Source organism: Perognathus longimembris, chromosome 10 (genome assembly GCF_023159225.1).
Source record: "Perognathus longimembris pacificus isolate PPM17 chromosome 10, ASM2315922v1, whole genome shotgun sequence".
In the NCBI taxonomy this organism is placed as follows: domain Eukaryota; kingdom Metazoa; phylum Chordata; class Mammalia; order Rodentia; family Heteromyidae; genus Perognathus; species Perognathus longimembris.
The window spans coordinates 57,430,706-57,452,703 of NC_063170.1; the positions used below are offsets into that span (position 1 = coordinate 57,430,706).

General features: G+C 43.1%; 1 protein-coding gene across 1 annotated transcript in view; it reads right to left on the reverse strand.

Annotated features, from left to right (window-relative positions):
- The window catches only part of Frmd4b (FERM domain containing 4B), a 146,115-nt gene that overhangs the window by 37,321 nt on the left and 86,796 nt on the right, over nucleotides 1-21,998 (reverse strand). The window contains 3 exon segments of the mRNA XM_048356136.1: nucleotides 1,160-1,217; nucleotides 3,200-3,265; nucleotides 5,073-5,156. Of these exon segments, the coding sequence (XP_048212093.1) occupies nucleotides 1,160-1,217; nucleotides 3,200-3,265; nucleotides 5,073-5,156 (208 nt within the window).

Sequence of the window (21,998 nt, forward strand, 5' to 3'; positions counted from 1 at the left end):
AAGGAGGTCTGGCTCAAGCGATACAGTGTCAGATATAAGTGGAAAAGCCTCAAAAGGCCCTGAGTTCAAGCCCCAATAACAACTCTCTCTCTCTCCCTCCCTCCTTCCTTCTCTCTCTCTCTCACACACACATACACACACACACACATACACACACACACACACAAAGTCACTCAAGAATGGATCAATATAACAAAACTAATCTTTCAGACAAGACTCCTGACTTAAGCTATACTTTAATCTCTTACCGTAACAATATTTCTTAGTCAATCTCTTTTTACTTTTAAACTCTGAAGATACTATGCAAACTATCAAACATATTGCATGAATTCCATACAGACAAACCATCAGGTGAAAACCTAGTAACACTGGAGGTGTGAACAACCGTCAAAGCAAAAATCAGCAAGGTAAGTGTACTAAAAGAGAATTTCATAGGGCTGGTGGGCTGGCTCCGTGGGATAGCAGATACTTAGCAGGCGCGAGCACCTAGGTTCAACCCCCAGCACCAACAAAGGAAGAAAAAAATAAGAAGGAATGACCTGAGTATCTTATAGCATCCTGAGCATCTATAGGTAGCAAGTGTTTTGCAAAAAATAATATGCTTTATAATTTGTTAAAAATAACAAGATGAACAATGTTTTTTTCCCAAAGATCATGTTTTTAGAAATACATAAGTTTAAAGAAATTAATTTGTATGTTGTGTTCATTAGAAAGAAAGAAGTCCCAGGCACCAGGGACTCAGGCCTGTCATCCTAGCTATTCAGGAGGCTGAGGTGGGAGGATCTCATTTGAAAACAGCCCAGGCAGGGAAAGTCCATGACACTTTTTTCTCTAATTAAGCACTAAAAAGCCAGAAGTAGAGCTGTGGCTCATGTGGTAGAGTACTTTGAGGGAAACTGCAATGGTACCCAGCCCTGAGTTCATGCCCCAGGACCATCACACACACACACACACACACACACACACACACACACACACACACACACACACAAATAAACGAAGACTGTCAATCCTATAGGAAATGCAGCAATTTCTAAGATAAAAGTTTGAACATGCATGCATATGGATACATGTGGTTTTACAAAATTAGTATTGCTTAGTCATTTTCATAACGTATCAACAGGCATTATGAAAGCTTTGTAATATAAATTCTACTTACCTTTACTGCATAATAATGGACTCCGTAAGTTGGCAGAGCTTCAACTATTTTCATATACCTAAGAAAAATGTATACATATATACATCATAATCTCATTATAATAGTCAAATGAACTCTTTTGGGAACAGTGATTGAAGAAAATGTACTTTGTTTTGACTTTCTACATCTTAGCCAAGATTAATGTCTTTGACTCAAGTCTAAATAGAATAAATCATTATAGGTGGTAATAGAATTTATACCTCATGGAAATGTTAGTTTCTAGCAGAACCTCAGTTTCAAAAAAGTTATAGATAATGTTGTTTTCTGCATGTGAAGATTTCCATGACTGTTTTAGAAACTGAAATTGCAATTTTTTAAAGTAAGCACATAATGATACAAGCTATAAGTCAACTACTGGGTCATGTTCATAAGAAGTATAAACAAACAAATAAATAAAGCTTTTCCATGCATTGATTGTGGTTGAGCTTGTATAATTCTTAGAAGATATACTTTACAAGAATGAAATTTTATGGTTGCAAATCTGACTTAAATATAATAGTCCCCTCTCCCCCAAATAAACACTTCTGGCAATATTGGCATCACTGGCTAGTTTTAACTTACCTTTGAGACTTTGTAATGGACTCTACCCTCAAGAAAGTGAGGTTCCTGTTTAAAAGCCTTCCTTCCTTCCTTCCTTCCTTCCTTCCTTCCTTCCTTCCTTCCTTCCTTCCTTCCTTCCTTCCTTCCCTCTCTCCCTCCCTCCTTCCCTTCCCCCCTCCCTCTCTCTTTGCAGGACTGAGGTTTGAACTCAGGGTCTTATTCTTGCTTGCCTTACTTGCTTAGCTGGCTATCTATCACTTGAGCCATGTCTCCAGTCTGACATTTTACTATTAATTGAAGGTGGAGTACTGCAGACCTCCAGATCTAGCCTCTCTGAGCAGCTAGGATTAGAAATGTGAACCTGGCTCTAGGCCTTTAAAAATGACATCCTAAGGCTGGGAATGTGGCTTAGTGGTAGAGTGCTTGCCTAGCATGAATGAAGACCTGGGTTTGATTCCTCAGTACCACATAAACAGAAAAAACCGGAAGTGGTTCTGTGGCTCCATTGGTCCAGTGCTAGCCTTGAGCAAAAGAAGCTCAGGGACAGTGCCCAGGCCCTGAGTTCAAGCCCCAGGACTGGCACAAAAAAAAGACATTCTAAAGATTAATTTCTTAGTATACTGTAACTAGTAACTTAGTAATTTTTAAAGTAAATGCCTTACATGTATATACATATAAGTAAATATGCCAAGATCATATGGCAATTAAACTGTACTAGCCAGGAAAAGTAACTTAAGACTTCATAGGCTGAATGGAGTCTTAACGACCAAGTTACCAAGTCTCTTATTTGCAGCCACATCACAATGATAAGAGAAGTTAAGCAAAGATACTCTGTGATGTCCTGAGTAGCCAAACTAAGATCTTACAAAGGTACTGCCCTTCCTCTCCATATCCCTCCTCTCTACCTCCAGCTCAGAGAACGGGTACACCGTGAAAACATCAGGATTCAACTTTAACACTGCTGACTTCTGCCTTCTGCCTTCAGGCTCAAAGAAGGTTTGCTATACTAAAAATGAGGTCATGGCCAAGAAGTGTAAGTATGAGGAAAGATGACCTGTGTTATTCTAACACCAACAGACTGTGCACCCAGCTCAAAGTAGACTTACAAACTGACTTCCCAGAGTGTCACATAGCCCAGCACGATGATGCCTGAACTCTGAAGCTAAGCCCTCTTGCTTCAGCCTAGCAGGAAGTTCTCTGGTTCACCCAAGCCCTCACCATTCCCCCATCCTCTCCAACATTTGGCTACCTTTCTCTGTTTTTCTGGTGCCTGGCAGGCATCTGAATTAGGGACCCCCAAATATGTGATAACCCAATACATTTTTCTTCTTTGTGTTAAGACATTCCTAACCAGAAACAATCTAGGTTCACAAACAACTACTCAACAAAAATAATTTCAACGACTTCTTTAAACAGAAATACTAAAATTCTATCAAAGCAAGAAGGAAGGAAGATACTTACTGCACCACAGCTTGACCCCGTGTCAAACCTTTAATTTTCAAATAATGCTCAATCACTCTGTCCTCGCTGTAAAGCAGAGATGTTAGACGTAAGATGACACACGATTTTAGCAAAGGTGATGCATGTTTTTTGTTGTTGTTGGGGGGTGGGGGGCAAAGTGACATGATTTTCTGAGACCAGATTCTATTTCCAGCTTCTCAGGCCCTGACTGGAAGCTTGAGAGGGCAAGCCTTCAGCAACATGGCTGGAAGCCATGTCGTTTCCATATCACATAGATTCCCATGCCCTACCATGTGATCAAATCCATTAGGATCTTTTTGTTGTCGTCGTTGGTCGTAGGGCTTGAACTCAAGGCCTGGGCACTGTCCCTGAGCCTCTTTGTGTTCAAGGCTAGCACTCTACCACTTTGAGCCACAGTGCCACTTCCAGGTTTGGGGTGGTTAATTGGATATAAGAACCTCATGTGGACTATTCTGTCTGGGCTGGCTTTGAACCACAATCCTCAGACCTCAGCCTCCCATGTAGCTAGGATTACAGGTATGAGCCACCGGTACCAGGTTTCCACTAGGATCTTTAACTTTGAGTGTTGTTTTTTTATATGAAACTTTAGAAGGCTATGTATTTCTTTCCCTATGACCAGAAATGTGTGTGTGTGTGTGTGTGTGTGTGTGTGTGTGTGTGTGTGTTACTGGGGGCTCAACTTAGCTCCTCATACTCTTGTCTAGGTTTTTTTTGTTTTGTTTTGTTTTTGTCTGTCTTGGGACTTGAACTCGGGGCCTGGGCATTGTCCCTGAGCCTCTTTGTGTTCAGGGTTAGTGCTCTACTACCTGAGCCACAGCACCAGTTCTATCTTTTTCTGAGTAATTTTGGAGATAAGTCTCTCAGGCTTTCTTGCCTGGGCTGGCTTTGAACTGTGATCCTCAGATCTCAGCCTCCTGAGTAGCTAGGATTATAGATGAGAGCCACTGGTGCCTGGCTCTTATCTAGTTTTTTCAACAAGGCTGACATTCTACCTCTTGAGCCACAGCTCCACTTTTTCCTTTCTGCTGGTTAATTGGAGATAAATGTCGCATAGACTTTTCCATCCAGACTGGCTTCGAACTGCAATCTTCAGATCTCAGCCTCCTGAGTAGCTAGGATTATAAGTGAGAGCCACTGGTATGGGTAGTTATCAGATTTTTTTTTTTTAAGAAACTCACATTTAACAAATAATTTATTTAGAAGATTCTACTTCATTACATATTCAGAAAGTACAATCCACTTTTCATATGAAAGCTATCAAAGTGGAGTATTTTTATCATTTTTATTCTGTAATTTTTTCAGTAGAAAGGAAGGACTCACAGGCTGAAACCAAGGAGATTTTATGGAAAGGGAATATGGGTCCAGGAGTATGGTTCAAATGGTAGAGTGCCTGCCTAGCAAGCTAGATGCCCCAAGTTTAACCTCTAGAACCACCAAGAAGGAATTGGGGGGAAGATGGAAAATGAGTACCATGTATTCACCAAAATGCAAACAACTAGAACAACTCAGTAAAGGAAGCTCTGACCAAAGAGGTCTCTATTTCCTTAATACTTGGCTCCATAAGACTAAGGCAGCAGCACGTAGGGATGGTCCATATGCACACTGTTTAGACATGTTGTACATTTTAAGGGCCACACACACACAGGGATTCTGCAAATGACTCAAGACGTGCTCAATCATCATGTTCATGCAGTGGACTTTGGTAAGACCCTCTCAGTGCAAGAATCAAGGTTCCCCTACAGCACCAGCGGTACATAGGTTGCTCTTTTCCTCTCCTATGAGCACACATAGGAAATGAATGGAATTAATGGGGCCTGTAATGATAGGTCGGCCAGGGTTTCTCTTGGCTTACCAGTAAGCAAGTGAGGGATGCTCCTGAAGGGTTTTGGTAGGAAAGGCTGGCAGTGTCTTCAAATCTTTCCTGGCATTTTCATCACTAAAAGAAACACAACATGGTCACATCAGGCAGTGTTACCTAAAATGTCATCCAAGCTGGTCGCCAAGGGAATGAGAACTAAAAAGTAACCACAGTACCTCGGACTCAGCGACATACTGCAGTCACTTAGAAGCTAGTGCTCGGGCTAAAAACCACTCTCAAATTGGACAACCAAGTCAAAAGACAATCCTTTGAAGTTTGTAGTGTTTTCTGCACGGATCTCTTTTATGAGCCAATCATTAGGATTGTGTTCATTTTAGCTGTGTTTTTACACAGCCTTCTTTACAATTCATTATGTACCTCTGCACATTCCTATAATGTCCTCCTCATTATCACTAGTGGCTGTTAAATGGTCACTAGATTGGAATACTAGTATCACAACACCTTTCTATAGAACTCCCTGCAGTAGAAGAAAACTGGAAAAGGTGTTTCTAATAAACATAAAGTATCTCTCAAATGATACCACGTGAACTAAAATGTACCTTGCAAAAGGTTAAGCCGTTCTGTAATTACAAAATGGTAAAACACCCAGTTGTCAAGAGAAAGGTGTGGTCTTTGTGAAAGTTAAAAAAAAAGGGAGGGCAGGCTGGGGACCTGTGGCTCATGCCTATAATCTTAGCCACTCAAGAGGCTGAGATGTGAGGATCTTGGTTTATAAAACCACCTTGGTAGAAAAATCCAAGAGACACGCCTTCAATTAAAGAGTAAAAAAGCCAGACATGGGGCTGTGGCTCAAGTGGCAAAATGCCAGCTTTAAGTGAAAAAAAATTAAGCAAGAAAAACAAGGCCCTGAGTTCAAGTAAAAAAAAAAAAAAAAGATAAATATTGCTTATCCATTTGCCCAGTGCTGGTGGCTCACGCCTGTAATCCTAGCTATTTAGGAGGCTGAGATCTGAGGACTATGGTTCAAAGCCAACCCTGGAGAAAAATCCATGAGACTCTTATCTTTAACCACCAGAAAACTGGAAGTGGCACCATAGCTCCACATGGTAGAGTGCTAGGCCTTGAATGAAAATGCCCAGGCCTGAGTTCAAGCCTCATGACTGACCAAAAAAAAAAAACCACCCCAAAAAACAAAAGCCATTCATGGCTGGCCCTGCAAGTATGATACAAAACATCCTTTCAGTGTCCCAAGTATTGTTTTGTTTTTTTGGTTAATCATGAGCTTTGAACTCTGGGTCTGCAGTCTGTCCCTGAGCTCTTTTGCTCAAGACTAGTGCTCTTCCAGTTTGAGCCACAGCTCTACTTCCGGTTTTCTGGTGATTAATTGGACATAAGAGTTTCCCAGACTTTCCTGCCTGGGCTGGCTTTGACCCATGATCCTCAGATCTCAGCCTCCTAAGTAGCTAGGATTACAGGCCTGCGCCATCAGCACCTGACTGCCCCAAGTATTCAAAGAGCTAGTCTATGGAGAAACAAATATGGCTCTGTAAAGTCTGTGAGTGCCTCAGCTAAGGACAAGCACACTGCTCCTAGTCCTGGTCACACTGGTGTCCACCTACTGCTTAGTGCGGACTCGTCCTCCCCCTCTTTCCTACCTCATCCTATTACCAATCACCAGCTACCCTATGCCAGAAAGTGTTTGAGGGCCAGGGAGTCTGTGGCATGTATATGGCCATTAGTTTCCTCATCGCAGGCTCACCACACGCCTTCCCAGGGTAATACACTATTACCAATGCTTTTCTGGAAAGTGTGAAGTTTAGAGAGATGAGCACACTTGCTCCATTTTTTAAATTCCTCTGTGGCAACTGGAGTTTGCAATCAGGGCCTTATGTTTGCCAGGCAGGCACTCTATCACTGAGTCATGTCTTTGGGCTGATTAATTTTGAGATAAGGTTTTGCTTCCTGCCTGGGTGCATACCTGGACTGCTATTCATCTAGTTTAAGCTTTTCTTCCTAGCTGGGATGACAAGCCAATGCAGCCATGCCTAGCATCTTTCTGTTGAGATGGAGTCTCATAGACTTTTCTGCCCAGGCTGGCTTAGAACTATGATTCTCCCATGTAGCTTCAAATGAGAGGCATGTTCCACAAAGCCCAGTGGGATATTGTAAACTTTCCTGCCTTGGTTGGCCTCAAGCCACAATCCTCCTACTTTCAGCCCCTCAAGTAGCTAACATTACAGACATGAGCTAGCAGCCCTGAGCTCAGGGCCATGTGGTTAACCATTTGTATTCTATCTTCTGATTCTCAGAATCCCAGGGCAGGAGCCAAGACATGAACATTGTCAACTCAGGAACATTCTTGCCTTTCCTCCCCATCCCCAGCTACAAAAGAAAATGCTGGTAAGATTCGAATCCATCACTTGCGTGTCTTTACATTAACTTCCCTGATTTTGCTCCAGTGTGAATCATGATACTGAAGCAGATGCACCAAGCAGAGGACCAGACTTGAACTTCAGTTGAACTTCCTTCCATAGCAAAGCATTCAGCCCTTACCAATCAATTGCTACAGCCAGATCTCTGGGGATAGGTACATGGCCTCCAAATAGGTTTGATCCACTTACTGCTAGGGGATTTAGCGATTGCTCTTTCCTGTTCTGCTATTTAAATGCTTCTCCTCCAGTACCTATGGAAAGTTCGTTTTCTGGTTCAGTCAGCTCCTTTCCTGACAACACCACAGCCCAGCAAGGTGAAAGAGCACACATTACATAAACGTACTGTCTTTTTATAAGAGATAATGAGACTTTCTGCCTAGCTTGGGGCCACTGCGATTTGCACCCGTTGATGTTACATTTCGCAACCAAGGTGGTGGCTCTTCTTAAAGATGAAAGATCTTGCTTCCTAAATACTACAGGAAATGCAAAGTCACTTGGCTCCAGTAGTTACATAAGAATAAATCTTTCTATTCATTTGAAATCTGAGTGGTGCAGCTTAATCATGCTGACAATCTTGGAAAACTGGTTTGAGCTTCCGGAAAATCAAAATATACTACAATCCAATTTATTCATATTAAAGGTCAACTGTCAACTCCCAGGATTAACATTTATTTTTCTGGATTTCTTTGATGCTCTGCCCTTCAAACCCTACTCTCCCCCCCGCCCCCCCCCCCCCCCATGGCCCAGTGTTTGGGATTGAACTCAAGAGTTAGGTAAGTGCTCTATCACTAAGGTGTATCCCTAGCCCCCCCCCCCTCTCTCCAGCACTGAAGAAAGAATTCAGTATTTGGCACTTACTAGGCAGCTTCTCTACCACTTGAGCCAATCTTCCAGCCCTTTTTACTTAATTTGTTAAATGATGTCTCACATTTTTGTCTGAGGGTCAGGACTAGAACTTGATTTTCCCTCATAGCTGGGATGATAGGTGCATGCCACAAGGCCCAGTTTATTGGCTGAAATGGAAATTTACTAACTTTTTGTCTGGGGTGATCTGATCTTTTCTGCTACCTGAGTAGCTGGGATTACTAGAATGAGTCACTGCATCCTGCTTTTTTTTATTTTTTACATTCTTAAGATATCTATCTGTCTATCTCTATAAGCATCATCATCATTGACTTTTTTTTAAAATAAAGTTTAGAACAACATTCTTTGCAATGAGACAAATAAAGGAAACACCAAATATCCAATAGCAAGAGAAACTGTAAAACTGTAGTGAATTCATGCCAGGTAGTAAGAACAGATAACAGCTACATATGACATGGATGAGTCTCACAAGCACTGAGCCAAGAGGCAAGACCCCACATAAACCCATTACAGTTGGCTGGGGTGGCACTTGCCTGTAATCTCAGTCCTGGAGAGGCACAGGCAGGGGACCTCCAGCTTTGAAAAAGGAGTTCTAGCCCAGCCTGGGCTACAGAGTAAGATCCTGTCTCTGAATTTAAAACCTCAGTACAGAAAGGAAAGGGGGGCAGGGGAAGGAAGGAAGGAAGGAAGGAAGGGAGGGAGGGAGGGAGGGAGGGAGGGAGGGAGGGAGGGAGGGAGAAAGGAAGGAAGGAAGGAAGGAAGGGAAGAAAGAAAGAAAGAAAGAAAGAAAGAGGAAAGAGGAAAGAGAAAAGAAAAGAAAGAGCAATGAAGCAAGACAAGGAAATACGTAGGCATAGTCAGCATATCTCTTGAGGACAGAAAAGCCATTGTACCAACATGGGGAAAGGCACATATGAAACACAATGGCAGGGGTGGTGGCTGGTGCTAAAAACCTGGCAACATTCCTCTGGACTGTGCACATTATATTTTGTTCCTTTTCACTGTACGTACATGTTACAAACTTTACAACCTACTGACCACCAAGAGAATCCATAAAGGTGTTTGTGACACTGGCCCATTATCCCAGAGGGTTAATTCCCATCATTCTCAGAGATTAGGACCAAACAGAATTTCACGTTTCAGTGGACAGCCAGTAGCTGAGTGATTATCTATTCTTCCTCCTGGGGAATTTGCCCGGGAGCCTGAGTCCGACTAGATCCATGGAGTTTGCAGAGGCAGCCAGGCCTGGTTTTAGCACCCTCCCTTCCCCCAGCTGGTGGAACAGGCGGCATGGTTTATATATGAATCAACCTCAGAGCCCAGAGGGAGGGGCTCCAGAGCAGCCGGAGGTGAGTGGGTCTCCACTGGGGATGTCTCTGCCTTTCACTAGCAATAAATACACTCCTCCTGTCTGGACATTCCTGACCCCAGTGGCAAGGCATATGTTATTGCAAAGACGCCCTTGACCAGATTGCCAAGACAGACTGCTTTCTCCCGGCCTTAGCCAGAGGGAATGCCCATAAATCTCCATCCCTTGCTACTTTTCAGTGAACCAAAACAGCAACTGCTTCTATCACCTCAGCAGGAATTCAGATGTCACCCTAAGCATGCCTGCATGCTACCTGATTTCCCAGGCTGAGTTCTGTCCTCAGACATTCTGGAAAGAAGCAGCCCCCTGACCCAGCATTCAGCCACTGCAACTATATTTGCAGGCTCTGGTTCCTTTGGGCCTTCTCAAGCACCCTTCCAGAGGCCTGTGTTTGTCTTCAATGACCTCAGAAACCCTAAAGGAATGTGTCATCCCCACCCATTTTGGGGAAAGCCACATGGTTGGCCATACCAGGGCCACCCTTTATGTATGCCAGAGCACTTGTGTGGAAAAAGCCACCCACCCCCAGCAAATGTGTGCACCTGCTTGCTCCAGGCAACAACAATCAGCCACCTGCTGTTTAGAGGCTGGAGTGGAAGGGAGCGTTGGCAATTAGCAAACTGCACTTGTTAGCAGAAAACAACACTATTGCTATCTATGGTTGGGCGGTCCAAGGTTTCTGGGACAGTCTTCATGGGAGGGGAAAAAAAAAATCCAGGCCCAGTCCCAAACTGAAACCCAGAGCAAAGGTACATAAAGCGTGCATGTTAAATAACACATACATTAAGTACTTTCAAAAGTTAACTTGGGACAGGATTTATTTTTTCATCTATACATAAGCATGACTCAAAATCCTTATTTCAGAAAAATGTGTATGTAGATTTAAAAAGCTATAGTGACGGGCCTGCTTGAACACTTTAGACAGCCCCAGGCTTATTACTGATAAGTATAAGTAACCTACATGTTATCAGGAATCAATTAAAGGGTAACTCATGCCTGAAATCCCAGCTACACCAGAGAGAGAGGTAGGAAGATTATACTCTAAGATGGGCCTGGGGAAAGTTAGCTCCAGACCTTATCTGAGAAACAAAGTAAAAGCAAAAGGATGGAGTTGGTGACCCACGCATGTGAGATGAACACCTGTTTAGCAAGAAAGATATCCTGTGTTCAGCTTCCAGTTCTGCCAAAAGAAAGAGAAAAGGAGAAAAAGAAAGCAGAGGAAAGGAGTAAGAAAGAAAAGGAAAAGTAAGGGGAAGAAGTGAAAAGAGGGGAAAGGAAAGGAAGGAGGAAGGGGAAATGGCTAGGGTTGCAAAGGGGCCTAGAAGGTTCTGGGCAAGTTCTCATAGCTGGGGACACTCCATTAAATGTGTTTGAAGTAAATGAAAAACTTAAGTGTTATTAGGCATCTTTGCCTGTCTTCTGGAGTAGCTTAGCTTAGGTTACGATGCTCATCCACTTCCTTATCTATGCCTGCTAGAAACTTGTTTTCAACAAAGGGATAGGAGAGGATTCATGTTCCTAACAGAAAGGTACATTTAATATCTGGCAAAGAGGCACAACACATGCCAACTTAACTTTTGAACCACTTGAATGAAATCCAGTATTTAAGGATGACAACTTGCCTAAACATGAAATTAATAAAAAGTATCCAGATCACTATGTACAAACACCAATTTCATTGATTATACCTCAGGCCCATTAACACCTGGGCTGTGAGTAGTTTAAGGCAGTCTACTTGTTTGCTCAGAGCAGTGTTTTACTTGCCAGGTCCCAAATTGACTTCAACTTACACTGCCTTAAAAGAACAATAATGTGTGTTGTTGTTTTTTGTTTTTGTTTGTTTGTTTTTGAGTTAATGAACAGGAACTGCAGGTCCAGTACTTTCCATGAAAGCTCTCTGCTTCCCAGTTAAGGGGACTGAAACCAAATCTTAGATCTCATGGCCACTCACCACTACCCGCAAAGGCTCACTTGGGGAAACCACAGCCAGAGGTTCTTTCACATAGGGACTGTGATCTTTTTCTGGGCTAGTGATATGTGGTTGGATCTGTACTTAGGACACTGAGCTGTTACAGAGCTCTCTTAAGTCAGTCAGCCAGAATCAACCAGAGTCAATAATCAATACTTCACTGTGAATGGGGCTGCAAAACTGGGGTGTTTGGTAGGTTAGGAGTGTTAAATTCCTTCTTTCCTCCCTCCTTTCCTCTCTCCCTCCCTCCTTCCCTCCTTCCTTCTCTCTTTTCTTTTTTCTTCCCTTTCCTTCCCTTCCTTCCCTTCCTCTTCTATTGCCTTCCCTTCATTCCTCTCTCTTTAATAGAACTTAAGTTTAAACTCAGGGTCTTATGCTCACTAGGCAGATGCTCTACCACTCGCGTCATGCCTCCAGCTTGAGTCTTGAGACTTGAGTCTTATTCTGCCAACTCACCATGTGTTTACAAGACTACCACCCCATCCTCAGTCAAGGAGCATGTCCTCGGGCCCTGACCACCACCACCAGCAGCAGCATTAGGTGAGAACCTACTAGAAATGCAGGTTCTCAGGCTCCATTCCAGACCAACAGAATCACAAAGGTGGAAGGTAGGGGCCAACAATTCCTATTTATTGAATGGTTTAAGGGCCATTGTACTTGAATAAACAGAAATAAAAACAGCCCCCTTTCAACAGAGAGACAGAAAACAATCATTTGAAATGGGAGTGGTGGTCAGGGAGGCAGGGTGATCCTTTTAGGTGAAGGTCAGTTTCAGGAGACTAAAGGAGACCTTGCTGTCACTTAATCCGCAAACAGGATGCTGACACAGGACAACAAACAGCTCACGTTCATGGGCTACAACTGGGTGGCAGGGGCCAGCCCAAAGCCTTTCTCTACATGCCTGTTATGCTTATTATCATAGACATGCCTAGTACACAGATGTGAAAACCAAGATTTAAACCCCACAGCAGGAAGTAGCCGACCGGATTCCAAGCCTGTACTTTGTCCCTTTCGTCCGGGGCTCTACAAATAGGGAGCAGAAGACAAGGAAGGAAGGAACAGAGGGAGCACGGAAAAGACAGGCCAGCCTCACGAGAGGCTTCAGAAGCCATTATCCTGTTGCACTGTAATTAATTCCACCAGAATACGTAGGCCTTTTGGGTGGTGACCACCTGCCTTTTGGATGAAACTGGATTAACCCAAACTGGATTAGCTGCCTAAAGGATGTGAACTGAGACAAGTATCTCTTAGTATTTCTTGAACCAAACCAAACCAAACCTATGGTATGTAGGCATTTCCTAGTATCAAAAATATCAAATTCAGTTTAATGAATACTTTAATCTGTGGAAGTGGAACCGGGTAAATTCAGAGTAAGTGGGGTCGGGAGAGATGGGGAAGGGCGGTAGAAAGAGTGACATTAATCAAGATGCATTGTAATTATACTGACATGTTGAATTGAAACCTCTTTGGATATCTACTAAAAAGATAATTTTGAACACACAAATAAAAATTTTAAAAATGTTTTAAAATGAGTGCCAATGCCAAACAAACCCAATTCCTTTAAGCAGAATAAACAGAGGCCAAACTACTTCCTACAAGAAGCTCAACACAGGGCCTTTAAATGACAAAAGGTATTCCTGATGTTCAACCTTGGGTTACAGTAAAATGAAGGAACAAAAACCCAAGAAGTTCCTGCTAAGATCTCTACCCCTCTGAGCCATCTCCCTTACTATTCTGGGACACCATGCTTGTGTTAGAATGCAGGAAGGAAGAAGTAAATTGATGTTTTTATTCGCCATTGATTTTGGGCAAAAGCAGGAAGCCTGGGACTTATGTGTGTACAACACTTAACTGCTACTCCTGATGATAATTGCAAACTGTTAGCAAAACTGCTTGTAGACCGAACTAATTTCTTAACAGCTACAATGAGATGTTTTCTTCACATGTCACCTGTCCAGACAAAACCTAGCAAGAGCAGCTGTAACTGGCCAAGGAAATTGTTCCAATGCCTGAATTCACAGAGACGGGCCCCCTGTGACACTTAACCATGTCTGAAGACATACCAAGGCCTGGTGGTAGCTGGTAAGAAGTCCACAAGGCCAGCAGGAAGAGGAAAGGGGGAATTCTGGGAGAAATGGTAGAGGGAGTTAGGGAGAGAGGAAGAGGGAGGGGGGAAACCAACAGCTAGAGCCACACTTTCACTCCTAAAACCACATGTTGTTCCACTCGTGGAATTTTCTCCCCACTCTATTTAACCATTTCTTGGTTACAACTTACGCCAAATCAAGTTCTAGTTACTTACAGAGAGCAAAAGAGAGAACTGGAAGAGAATTACTAAGCCATTCCTGCCTGGCTGGCTGAACCTACTCCCTACTACTTCTGTGAAGTCCAGGCCTCCCTTTCAGCATTATACAGAAGTTCCTTTGGGGGGAGTGGGCTCAGTATGAACACACTTTCCTAGGCTGCCTCTACTCCCCAGCTCCTCAGGACTTCTCAATTCATAGGCACACACAAGATCCTTTTAGCTTCAAAAAAGACCATCCTGGGCACTTGCTGTGTTGAACAAGTGTTCAGCATTGCACTTATATAACTCATAAACTCTTTTTTTTGTTTTTTGTTTTGGCTTTTTGCCAGTCCTGAGGCTTGGACTCAGGGCCTGAGCACTGTCCCTGGCTTCTTTTTGCTCAGGACTACCACTCTACCACTTGAGCCACAGCGCCACTTCCGGCTTTTTCTATATATGTGGTGCTGCGGATGGAACCCAGGGCTTCATGTATACTAGGTGAGCACTTTACCACTAGGCCATATTCCCAGCCCCATCATAAACTCATTTTGTCCTTGTATCAATCTGAGATACATATATACATACATACATACATACATACATACATACATACATACAATGTACACACATAAATGCAGGGGAAGGAAGGAAGGAAGGAAGGAAGGAAGGAAGGAAGGAAGGAAGGAAGGAAGGAAGGAAGGAAGGAAGGAAGGAAGGAACTCAAGTTCCTATTGGCTTATCATCTTACCAGAGGCTGGCACACAGAGAGCCAGATAATACTGTGAAAAATCAAAAGGCAACCAACCAGCCATAGACCTGTGATCTGCAGTAATAAGGTTTAGAATTCAGAATGGATTTCGTTCCTCACTTCTCTGTTCTTAGTTTTGTGGTCCTGGCTAACATCAACCTTTATGAGCTTGACTTGCACATTGTAAAAGCAGGGAACAGTGACATGTCTGATGGTATTCTTAGGACTAGACTTATGAAGACACTTGCTTATATTCAGCAAACGTGTGCCACCCTTTCTTATCACAGCAAATCCAACCCGAGATTCATCCCACTCTCAAAGCAGGCTCCTAGGGGCTGAGGACCACTGCGAACAGCGCCTAGGGCTGATCAAGGCCAGAGCTTGCCAGAACAATATGTAGAATATTCTCTTCTCATACCAAAGTATTATTTGCTGTTAGATTTGAAATTTCAAGTTTAAGTCAGCAGCCTATAGTTTGATTTACTACCATGTTGTAAGCAATTTCAAAAGTGGTTTGACAGAATCTCAGAGTCTAGGGTAACGAGAAGAACATGACCAATCCATGCATTTCCTCTCTTAGCATGTATCAAACCTCGCTCCAGAAACAGGAAACCTAATGTTCTAGAAAGTTCAGAGTCCTCAGCTACAATGCCTCTGTCATTGCATTTCTGTCCATAGCCAAATTTGTCATGGGGGACAAATTACCCAGCTATCTGCCTGCTGGATGGGGATCAACTGTCAAACTTCTTTTTTTTTTTTTTTTTGAAGTCTAAAGAATGTCAAAGCAGAATGAAAATGTGAGGAGAGATTTTCCTAAACGTTAGCCAGCTTGTTGAAGACTCAGATCACTTTCTCCTTTGAAGCTTCAAACTCTTTTAATATCTGGTAGAAGAAATACTATCTGTAAGAATAACCTGGGCTAGAGAGCAGGTGAATGTGAAAATCCATTAATAATGAAAATAACACTTTACCTCATGTGAAAATCCATTAATATTGAAAATAACACTTTACCTCATCAAATGGATAGGGGCAGAATGTGAATTGGGGGTTGGTAAGTAAAAGGAGAGCAGAGAAGTTTTAAAAAAGTATGGTCTTAGTGAGTTTCTGCTTTACAAAATGACAAAGGCTTAGTGATTAGTTGTACAATGAAGTACAATAATTATAGATCTATATTCTAAAAAGTAGAAGCCATGGGCCTGGTGCTGGTGGCTCATGTCTGTGATCCTAGCTACTCAGGAGGCTGAGATCTGAGAATCAGGGTTCAAAGCCAGCCTTATCTCCCTCCAATTAACCACCAGAAAACCAGAAGTGGAGTTGTAGTTCAAAGTGGTAGAGCCCTACCATTGAGCAAAAGAGCTCAAGGCCAGTGCCCAGGACCTGAGTTCAAGCCCTAGGACCAACCAAAAAACAACAAAAAAGGAAGCAATGATAATTTTATTTTGTATTTAGTATGTGGAGTATATTAATATACTATATATGTGCATTTTAACACAATGAAACATTTCATGTCACTCAATTCTAGAGCTCGAAAAATGAGTACCTGATTTCCTGCCAAAGAATGGAAAGTTCCCTCTCTTGCTCTCCTAGAAAAATTCTTATTATAAGGTTTATTAAAGTACATGGCCAATGAAAGGGAACACCAAGAGGTATTCAGGCAGGAGAGTTTATTCCCTAGCTGCTGTGCGGTACTGGGCGGAGACTTTAGACAGGCGGGGGCATCTGCATGGACCCCTCCCAGGGGCGGACTTTACAATTATTAAACAAGTAAAACTTTTTTATGGTCAACTTGGACTCTCAAGGCTCTTTTCCTTCCTGTGTGACTCTGTGTGTCCTTCCTGACCACACAAAACCTGGATTAAGCGTATTAGCCATTGGAATGCAGCGAATACACTGGATTAAGTTATGTGTTGTGGGGCCAGTCAGTGTTTCTAGAACACACCAGAAGGCCCTGAAATGCTTATGAGGGAGGGAGTGTGGAATTTCTCACCCTATATCATCTCTGAACTCCAGGTGATTCTGGAGGCATCTCAGAAGTGCAAGAAATTCAGGTCCTGCTAGTTTCTATGCAAACTGAATGCTGTACAAGCCAAAGTCCTAGCCAGCCACTATGGGACAAAGACAAGGAGGCTGAGCTTCATTCCAGTCCCACCATGCATTCTACTCCATGGGAGAGGCACCCACATAGGTCAAGATAGCCCCTGTGATCTACTTGTGGTTTTTGCTTTCATCTAGTTGCATCTAGAATTTAAGATGTGAAAGGTAAGGCTCAGGTTAAAAATGGAGTCCACTGGACACTGGTCCAGCACGATGCTCAGACATCAGGAACAAAGACATGTGGAAAACGCTTGTCAGCCTGTCCCATTCTGAAAAATTCACTGTGTAAATGAGCAGACTGAAAGTTTAGAGAAGAAAATGTGGAGGGAGATTTTGCCGAAGTTTGAACCAAATATTAGAGAGAAAGTCATTTCCCCACTGGGAGTTGGCTGGTGTTTTTGCCCACAAAAGGTTTTGTTGCCAGGCACCAGTAGCTCATGGCTGTAATCCTAGCTACCTGGAGGCTAAGATCTGAGGATCGTGGTTCAGAGCCAGCTGGATGGAGCAGGAGAGTCTGGGAGATGCTTATCTCCAATTAGCCACTGTAGCACTTTAGCTCCAAGTGGTAGAGTGCTAGCCTTGTACAAAAGAGCTTGGGGACAGTGCCCAGCCCTAAGTTCAAGCCCCACAACCAACAAGAAAAGAAAATTTTTGGTGATGCACTGGAGTCCTGTCCTGAAATAGTGATAAATGTTCAATTTCTGTCAAGTTTTCATTCTGCCAGTAAGGAAGGGAATGATTCCTACAAATGTGTGTTTCTTTTGCAATACAAGGTTAACTCTGAACAGTGGTAAAGTACCTAAACTAGGTGCCCTTGTGGGCTACACTCCAGCTATGTGGCAGAGACAGCTGCCTATGTAAGGACGCTAAGCCCAGTGTTTCTCCCTGTAAAATAGGAACAGTAAAATAGGAACAGTAATGTTCCTAACTTCACAAGGTTTCTGTGAGGGTTAAAAGTACTGATAACACCACCAACAAGAATGCTGCTGTAAAAAATATAATGTTAAAGCCAGTCATTGGTTGCTCACACCAGTAATCCTAGCTACTCAGGAGACTGAGATGTGAGAATTGCAGTTCAAAGCCAGCCTGGGAAGGAAAGCTTGTGAGACTTTTATCTCAAAAAAATTACTCAGAAAAAGCAGGAAGTGGCACTGTGGCTCAAGTGGTAGAGTGCTAGACTTAAGCACAAAGAGGCTCAGGGACAGTGCCCAGGCCCTGAGTTCAACCCCACTACCAGCACTATATCTGTCTATCTATCTATCTAAGGGCTGGGCATATGGCCTAGTAGTAGAGTGCTTGCCTCGTATACATGAAGCTCTGGGTTCCATTCCTCAGCACCACACATATAGAAAAAGCCAGAAGTGGCACTGTGGCTCAAGTGGTAGAGTGCTAGCCTTGAGCAAAAAGAAATCAAGGACAGTGCCCAGACCCTGAGTTCAAGCCCCAGGACCGGCAACAAACAAACAAAAAATATATAAAATTCATAATTATATATAATGCTAATTAACAATGTAATGATAATTGAGGCATACTGAATCCCTGAAAGTAGTAAGTTACCTGTAGTTATCTATCAAGTGTTTGGGCCTGGATTTCAACCCAAGCAGTTACGTACCTTCCTTACTATTCTTTTCTGGGTGATTCAAGTACAATGCCTGTCCACTGGAGATGATTATTTTTTCTTGTTGTAACTGACTTTAAAGGTCATGGAAATGGAATTACACTCAAAAGCTGTTAAGTACTCTAGAGGTACAAAAACAAAGGGTGGGGGGCAGATTTCTTGCAAGTCTCTGATTTGTTTTTTCTTCTCCCTTCATTAATTACTCTTGGGGACCAAAGAAGTGCCTTTCCCATGGGAATAGCTGTGGTTTTTATAGCACAGCTGTAAATTGAGAATACTTCCTTCCCATTTGAAGGTGAGTGTTCACAGTCTCACTCTGACCAGAGTGAAAATTGTACTCACTCATTTTGTGTTTCTTATAATCACAAACACCCTAATCACACAGGTTACTTTCATAACCTCCAGCATTTCAATATCTTAGAAACAAAACCAAATAAAACCCCTTGGCTTTTACAGACTCACAAAGTGGCTGGCAGCTCAGTGATAAACCCTGGCCTCTTTGCTGGGTCAGCTTGCAGGAATTCGCTCTCATTGCCAGGGCTGTGTTACCAGAGTAGCTCGTTATCTTTTGCAGAGCAAGGGCTGGCTTGGAAATGCAGACTCTCAGCCATGTAAAGAAAATGGAAGTCCTCATTCCATGATTTGAATGAATTTCCAGAGAACAGGGCTTCCTACTGGTTAGCATGTTAACTGAAAATGATTGAAGGGAGTGTGGCTGAGTGCCAAATGAGAAGGGGAGGGGGCTGCTGGTTTGACCTGCATTCTTGGAAGAAGAGTGTGAGCAGAGCTACGAAGGCAAAATGGTACAGGATGTGATGGGGTAAAGGAGAGAGCCAGACGGGCCAGCCCAGGGGGCAAAAATGGGGTGTTGAGGAGCAGAGGGTGCACTGTGAAATGGTACCAGGTTCCCGAAGTAAAGGCATTGACCAGATGTGCCCCAGGAAGGGGGCTGGTAGTCATGTGCCAGCGTAGAGTACAATGGAGATCTGGACTATGGGGCCTAATCCCTAGAGGCCTGACCTTCAGTGCTAATACTTAGTTAAATGGGGAGGAGAGCTATTGTGGTAGGGTTGAATGGGACCAGGCACTGATGTTTTAGATAATGTAAACACTCAGTGGTTAGCGTAAGCAATACGCTGCACACTTACTCTCACAGTCAGGAGGAGAGGAGAATGAGGGCTGAGAAAACCAGGCTCCTGGGAAAGAGAAAGGAGAGCAGGGAGCTGGGTGACAGCTAGAAAAAGGGAGGGAGGGGAAGTCCACAGAGAGGGTTCAAAACAGCACGGTGACTAAAGGAAGGGAGGCGGCAGAGGGAGTGCGGAGGGAAGCCTGAGCGAGTTGAGCTTCCTAAATGTTAAATTTGAGAAAGAGAAGCTGGGTGTGGTGGTGTGTGCTGGTAATCCTAGCACACCGGCACTCTAAGCACTCAGGAAGAGACGAGGCAGGAGGATCACAAATATTGAGACAAAGAAGGAAGGGAGGGAGGGAAGGAGGGAAAGAGGGAGAAAGGAAGGAAGGAAGGAAGGAAGGAAGGAAGGAAGGAAGGAAGGAAGGAAGGAAGGAAGGAAAGAAAAGAGGAAAGGAAAGGAAAGGAAAAAAGAAAATACAGCTTCCAGAAAGGAAGGTCACTTTTGCATACGGTGTGCATCTTCGCATCCTCTGTACCTGGACAGGTGCTGCCCTAACTCTGGCTTCAGGAGAAGCTTATTGGATATGACAGCATTCCATAATTTAAATTCAGTGTTATCAAGAACACATACAGTTCATTCCACCACTTGGTCTCTTCAAGAATTCCTTTTGGCTGGGGGCATCAGTGGTTTACACTTGTCATCCCAGCAACGAGGAGGCTGAGATCTGAAGATCACAATTCAAAGCCAGCTCACCCAAGAAGTCTGTAAGACTGTTATCTCCAATTAGCCAGCAAAAAAAAAGCTGGAACTAGAGTGATGGCTCAAGTGGTAGAGCACCAGCCTAGAGCAAAATGCTAAGGGACAGTACACAGGCCCTGAGTTCAATCCCTAGTACTAGCACGTGAATAATGAAAAGAATTTTTTCCCCTCTTGAGAACTGCACTTAAGAAAATAATCTTTAATAATGACAGTCCCAAATATGCAAGTAAGCTCATCACAACATTAGCAAAAAAAATGTGGGGGCAACAACTTCTATTTGTACGGACAAATGAACGTTGAGTCTTGTTGGTAAGTTTGATGGGCTATTTCAGGTACAGTTGAAGGATCTGTTCCAAGCACTACAAATATTCATGCACTCGTGCCTCATGGCAGTCCTGTGGTACAGTATGTACTGATTATTACTAGTACTATTATTACTCATGTGTACTATTAAATAGAACCTAAGGCTTGGGAAGGTTGGATAATTTGTTCCAGCGTTGGGATTCCAATGAGGCTATATACTTCCAATGTCTGTTCTAACCACTGTATCATTAACCAATCCTTAACTTATTCTGTCTGATTATCTTCAATTCATAACACAATTTCATAACACAGTTTTGGAGAAACAATATATCTGTTTCATTCCAGGCGGGAGGAAATCGGGTGGAAGGAGGAAATGAAGTGGAAAGAGGCATAGCACCAAATCAAAATTTCATTCATGTTTTTAAGCTTTTTAAGGGTAATCATGCTTATGAAACAATTTATGATTTCCAAAATCCTTCCATATTACTAACTTCCTCAAAATCATGCTGCAAAGTCTCAATTATAATTAACCCCAGTTTACAGCTAGGCAACCGAGGGCCAGACAAGCTAAACGTCTTGTCCCAGGTGAGGATGATGGTTTGTGTAACTAACACCCAGTCCCATAATCTTACTACCACTCAGTGAAACTGGAAAATTCCAACACGGTGGAAGTTATTTCTTCAGTTTACCAATCCCAGAAACTACCAGGAACCAGAAGTTCAGGAATGGGCCTGGATTAGGCTGGGCCAGAGGTCACTAACCCAGCTTGAAATCCTAAGGCTACAAACCACAAAGGTCGGGATCACTCAAGGAAGGTTCCTAAAAGCCACCTTCTGCCTCAGGCAAGGGATCATCTCAAAAGAAGCCTAGCAAAATCAGCCTTTCTCTTTCTAGTCTTTCTTCTTCCTACCCATAAGTAGGCAGAGCACTTCAGAGACCAGCCAGGATTTTGAAAATGATGATGAGGAATATAATGATGCTAAATTAATGGTAATAGACCAGGTGCAATAAGAGCTTAATCCAAGCCAGATACAGCCCAGGGCAATGTTTATACATTTCATTCTTCCCACAGTCCTACTAGGTAGGGGCAGTTTCTGATGAGGAGATAGAGGGTTAGGTGTCTGTCACCTGCTTGACCGTGACAAAATAGGGAAAGAAAGGTTGAAACCCACAAATTTTAAGAGCGCTTGAGCCTTCAGACCCAAGACTTCAGACCTCGCTTACAAGTGAGGTTTTATTTACTAAGTGATATCAGAATCACAGTATAGATAGGGTGTTCCTCCTTTGTGGAAGATTCAGCAAAGGTGACTGTGGGAATACAGCTCCGTCCTGACCTAGAAACTAACGTATTCTTTCCTACCTTGCCACTTTTCTTCTTTTCCTTTTTCT